This window comes from Eurypyga helias, unplaced genomic scaffold, assembly GCF_000690775.1.
Source record: "Eurypyga helias isolate BGI_N326 unplaced genomic scaffold, ASM69077v1 Scaffold49438, whole genome shotgun sequence".
NCBI lineage: Eukaryota > Metazoa > Chordata > Aves > Eurypygiformes > Eurypygidae > Eurypyga > Eurypyga helias.
The window spans coordinates 6,604-12,222 of record NW_010265950.1 but is presented as its reverse complement, the minus strand read 5'-3'; the positions used below and the strand labels follow the sequence as shown (position 1 = coordinate 12,222).

The window sequence follows — 5,619 nt, the reverse complement described above, 5'->3', positions numbered from 1 at the left end:
CAGACTGTTCTGTGATTCTATGATTAACCCTCCCACACCAACCAGTACCTCCAATTACTGTTGGGCCACATATCTTAACTGCCACCATTAAATTCTAAAATTATTTTTTAGCACTTAAATAGTTTAAGTCGTGCTCAAAACTTGGGCTATATGAACTAGACCTGGGGTTTTAAGTCTTTTACATAGGATGAAGAATGTCCTGAAATACTTCGATCTGAATACACAACTGGAGTTCTTAAGCTACAAAAGCTGCAGTTAAAAGCAATTTGCAGGAAAGCAAACTACACACAGACAAATTGCTACTAGTAAGGAATGAAGTTTCAATGCACCCTGTAGCTTAATGATAGAAAATATTAACATAAGCAAAGACAGAAAAACTCAAGCACTCCAAAGGGTTTTCACAATGTTTTATGCTCTAGGACTCAAACACACACTGGCATCTGTTGAACAGAGTGACTTGCCTAGGAAGTAGATGGGGAGGGGGGGGTGTCAATCATTTTTCAAAGGATACTGTAGGCACGAAGCCCAGGAGGTGAAGTAATGTCTCCCCAGCATACTCCCACTCCTGGTGCACATCCAGCTGATACACTTGTCATGACCAGTGCTGATAACCCACTCTGACGTCAGGCAGAAAGTAATAGCAGACACTCGATTCTGATGAGCTGTGGGAAGAAAAAGATTCTAGCTGGTTTTTCTTAAAAAAAAAAAAAAATCAAAGTGATGTGTTCTTATGTTCTAACTCAGAAAGGCCTAGGTTGGATGATATCTAAGCAACACACCAGGGAGACGGATGTTCGTACCATCATGTTACGGTCGCCTCTAGGCTGAACTAAAAGGTTAGCATTGTTCTGTTTGGTTTGCCTTCTCCATAGTGTCAGGCAGCTAATTTACGCCTTTCTCCCACAGAGAGAGGAGCTGAGTTCTGCCCAGATACCAAAGATGCTCAGGTTAAGAAGCAGACAAACCCTCAGCTTCCTCTAGTTAGGCCAGGACTTGTGGGGAGAATGTAACACATCTAGAAACATTCATTGTTTTCTTTGAGTGCCTCTTTTCCTGACCCCTGAGGATCTATGCTCAAATTCACGCTTTTAAGCACCTGAAAGTGTGTCTCGTCCATGGCATTCAAACTGCTACCTGTGACAGCAACCAAATCCCACCCAGCTTTGTTTAGGTGCTGCCATTCAGAAGGAAGTTACATGAGCATTAGAAAGAAACCTCCTCTGCCCCTCACCATGCAAGTACTTCCCTTGAGTGAGTTGCCAAGTCATCTTCCTTAGGATAAAGGGGGGGTTGTTGCTTTAAGAACAAGGTCTTTTTTTCCCCCTAAGCAAGAACATTGCTTCTATCAGTGTCAGGGAGTCACAAGACAAACTGCACTTTGTTTCGCTACGTAATCTGCAGGTTTAAAGAGTCTCCTGCAGGCCGTTCAGATTAGTATTTCTATTTTAACCAACGTTCAAGTTTAATATCTCTTTTAAAGATGTGCAGACAAATGCTGAAATTAGCGTCTCCATAAATACTAGAACAATCGCTATTCCCCGTTTACCAGAAAAATAAGGTCTTTTTCATCCCTATGCTCTCTTAAGACAACAGAGAAGGCAAGGACTCTTGTCAATTCAGCTAGAAGAAACCAAGCCCAGTGATTACAGAAAGTGAGGATGGAAACTGCGCCTTCAGAAACCTTTACCCTGACATTCGTGCAGTATAGCCACTCCACTTGAAGAGCAAGATCTGAACTCACTAGTTCTGACTCATTACACTTGCAGGCTAATGATGTACCGAACTTAATGATAATGACTGCGACTCAGACTCAGCTGACAGAGGATTAGTCAGTAACAGAACATTTATCACCAACTAAGTGATAACTAGAAGGTCAGATTTAAAGCATATTTGGACTTGATTGATGTGTGACAGTGGCCAGTTTCCCCAACATTTTAGATGCCTGCCCTTCACACAAATGTTATGTGGACACTGGTGAACAGTTTACCTGGATAGGTCTTCACAAAGTTCATCTTATTGAAGTCCTCTGAAATATGAAACTCCTAAAAGCAAAGTGGAACCATTAGAAAAGATACTGCAGTGACATAAGCAATAATGATACCCAAAAGAGAGCAGTAACCTCACAGGCTAGGATTTGCATAGCAGCAACGTATCTCACTCAAAGCTAGCAGTTCCTCAGCCTGGAGCGTAGCACACTGACAGAACAACTGCAAATTAAGGTTATTAGTGAACTACATTTTCAACAGGGAGCATCCTTTCAGAACCAAGTTTGCTGAAGGGAGACTATAGGAAGAGGTAAGATCTCATCTGACCCCAGCAGGAACAAATAAAACCGTATCTTGTAGCATTTAGGATTTAAGTTTCCAAGACTTCATAATGGACAGATTTAAGTGAGAGTCTTCTCGATTTGATCCATCAGGCTTACTGAAATTTTAAAAGTCTCAGCTTACAACTTCAAGTAGTTATCACTAGAATCACTACTCTCTGTAGTTCTGTGTAGGCTATTCACAGTAGTTATCAGTAGAATCACTACTGAAGACACTCCTGCAGTACCCTGGGTCCTTAGAGGACAGCTACTATTTTTGTCTTATTTTCACAGAGAAAGGAAACCATTAAAGCATCTGAGAGTCACAAGACTCCCCTCTTTTGCCAGGAAAAGGGGAAGAATACAGACCCCCTTTCTGTTCTGCCATATGTATCTGCTCTCCAGACAGGGAGAGCAACTACAGCAAGAGTTAGAAGGACAGAAGGAAGACCTCCCAGAAAGAAATGAAACCAACCCTGCCTCTCACAGTTTTAGAGCTAATGTTGAAATTTCCACATCGTAAAAACATCTGCAGCAAGAAAATGCAGAGACACGTGCACAGCGAGCTACAGGCAGATGCCTACTTCTGGCCAGATGCAAGCGAGGTGCAGTTCACAACCCCTGTTAGTGCACGGCCGTGGCGCTCTGCAGCTTTGTGTACCCCTCCGTGACAAGGTGTAATCGTCTGGGCCCACTGCTACACTAATGGCTCAATGACTTCTGGAGGCGAGCTGGCTCACTTCTAGGCAGAAGAACCCGTGTTTATTTGCAGTTCTCCCATGTGCATCTCAGGTGAACTGCCACGAAGTTCAGCCATGTAGTAGTAGCTGCATTCCAAAAAGAAGGGAAAGAAAACAAATTCCCAGCTGCCAGCAACACCTGGTGCTCACAGACAATCTAAGCAATTCTAATCTGCATTCTGAAGAGAAGTCACAACAACTTACCATGATAGCTCCATTATCCTGGCCTACAAATATTCGCCTGCTGTCGTGATGATAAGCCATGGCTGAACATGGTGCTGTCAAAAAAGCAAGCACATGAGAGTTATTGAAATAGAGGTATTAGGATTCACATGACGTAGTGAAACCAATATTTTCACTCAGGACAAAAGCCGTGTAAGTACTGTGATATAAATTAGTCCACACAGATAACGTCCCCTGGTAAGACAGTTAAACTCCCTCTTTAACCTCTTTCAGCAGGCAGCCTCTAAAGACCTACTTCCTTTTATGAAATTAAGAGCTAAAGTAGATCTGAAAAGCAGTGACAACAAAATTACAATAAAGTGTCCTAATGAAAAGTTTGAAAAAAAAAGTCACCTGAAGGATGTCCTTATTAAACTTGCAAATTACAAGAATGAGAAAGATACAGCATTCTAAACTAACACCTTCTTCTCCAAGACCCTCAGAACATGTGGCCTTGAAGGTGTTTTTAGAAATTTAAAGCCAGACAGAACAGTCTGGAATATTACAGTGGTCATACTGCATAAGGACAAATCCATCCCTTGGAAATACCTACAGTCACACTTTATTTTGTAAAAACCCTTTTAGAGAACAATCTGAATAGTCTATTTAGAAGCCTGATAAATGGAGCAACTGCTGTAATTTAGACCAACTGTTGGGGGGGGGGAAATTACAGTCCACATTTCTAATCTAAATCCTAGGCTACTCAACCTGCAGCTGAAAAGCCATAGAACAGCAAGGAGTCCAATTATTCCATCTTCATTTAAAATTTATATACAAATTACTTCAGAAATTGTCAAATCAAAGACTATCCTTTGTATGACATTTTATTTTGTCACTGTATTCCCTCTTTTTATATGTGGTATGTGTCTAGGCAGCAACTCTACATTAAATAAGTTACAGCAAAGCACCCAGGCTGAGTGATGTTTCAAAATCAGAAAAGCACACTGACACTCAAGATCTGCTCATCACTGAAGCTGCTGCTCAGTATTGCCTTCTTAATAATCTAGACACACACACAAAAGATGTACACCTTGGAAAACAAAGAATATTCTAATGTCTGAACTTTCAGCTAGGGGTTTGAAAAGCTCACGTATTCAGCAGACGAGTTATTTGCCAGCATCTGAGACATCTTCAGTTGCAGACCACCAGACTGATTTACCTGGTGAAGGATCTGGTTCTGCCAGAATGCTGCCTTAGATTTCACTCCCTACACAGCCAGTTTCAAATTAAAGTGTGAGCTAGAGTTGCAGCAAAGTTCCCAAATTCAAGATCATCGAGTGAATACAGCACTTGGGGAAACGGGAAGGAGGTATTCCCACACACAGCACATGAACAAAACCCACGCTATGCCTGGCCATTGCTTACCACCTCCAGCATTGTACTTACATGACATGGTGTGATAGATGCTGGGCCAGTATTGTCCACTGTCTCTCTTCAGCCATACTCGTATTGTTCTGTGTCGGGGGAAGAGCAGGTAGAAGACGGTTGTAAGTGTGTGCATCATCCCTTCCGTCTGAATCAGTTCATTACTTATATCTCAGCTCCAACCCTCTCAGCTTTTATGCCACTCAAACATAATAGAGGGACAACATAATAAAGATGATAGTACTCCAGCAGTACTCTAACACAACAAGAATAATAGCCAGCCACCCTTGGATTCTGAAGAGTTTTCTTCAAAACTTTATGCATTGAGTTTCTTTAAGTATGAAACAGAAATACTATTTCAGCTCAACTCAAAAATTGCTACATATTGCATCCCTTTAATTCCTTCCCCTTGGCTCTGGCTGATTAAAGACAAACTCAAGTCGCAGGAACTTTTCAGCTTTGGCAGAGCAAATCACAGCTTGTTTTATAGCAGATTGTTTGATATGTTTAAAAAAGAATTGCAAATCATTCCATTGTGGAAGTCTGAACTTTTGAATTTTTACAGCTTCTCTGTGCAGCTCATCCTTCAGCAAGCCAAACACTGAGTATCAGTAACAGAAGCACTTCACCCCCCAGACCAGAACATTACTGACATCTCCACCCTCAAATATTGATGTATGATCGATAGGATATCGCAGTTCAGTGTTATTTCCTCTAAAGCATGCCTTGACTCCCTCACATACGGACACAACGGACAAGTGATGTTAGTACCACTGCTCCCCTGGCCTAAATATGGACAGGATTGATTAGCCAGTCAAATGGGAATTGAAAGAAGTCGACAAGACCCCTCAGACAGCATGCCAGGGCTCTTTGTAAGATTTTTTAGTTTGTAACTTTCCAGGATCAGGCCTTGGAAGGAAAGGAAAAATGGTCTTGAGAACATTTAGCATTATACTGCTCTCCTTACTGTCAAATCTTGAGAGGAGG

The 5,619-nt window shown here is 41.7% G+C and overlaps 1 protein-coding gene across 1 annotated transcript; it reads right to left on the bottom strand.

The window, feature by feature from the left end:
* Positions 1–489: 489 nt before the first annotated feature.
* On the bottom strand, positions 490–4,768 carry LOC104513513 (WD repeat and FYVE domain-containing protein 1-like). Its single transcript, XM_010156902.1, has 4 exons — positions 4,654–4,768; positions 3,250–3,323; positions 1,988–2,042; positions 490–662 (listed from the first exon to the last, which is right to left on the bottom strand). Exons 1-4 carry the CDS (start codon positions 4,766–4,768, stop codon positions 490–492), a joined length of 417 nt encoding a protein of 138 aa, XP_010155204.1.
* Between the last annotated feature and the right edge of the window lie 851 nt (positions 4,769–5,619).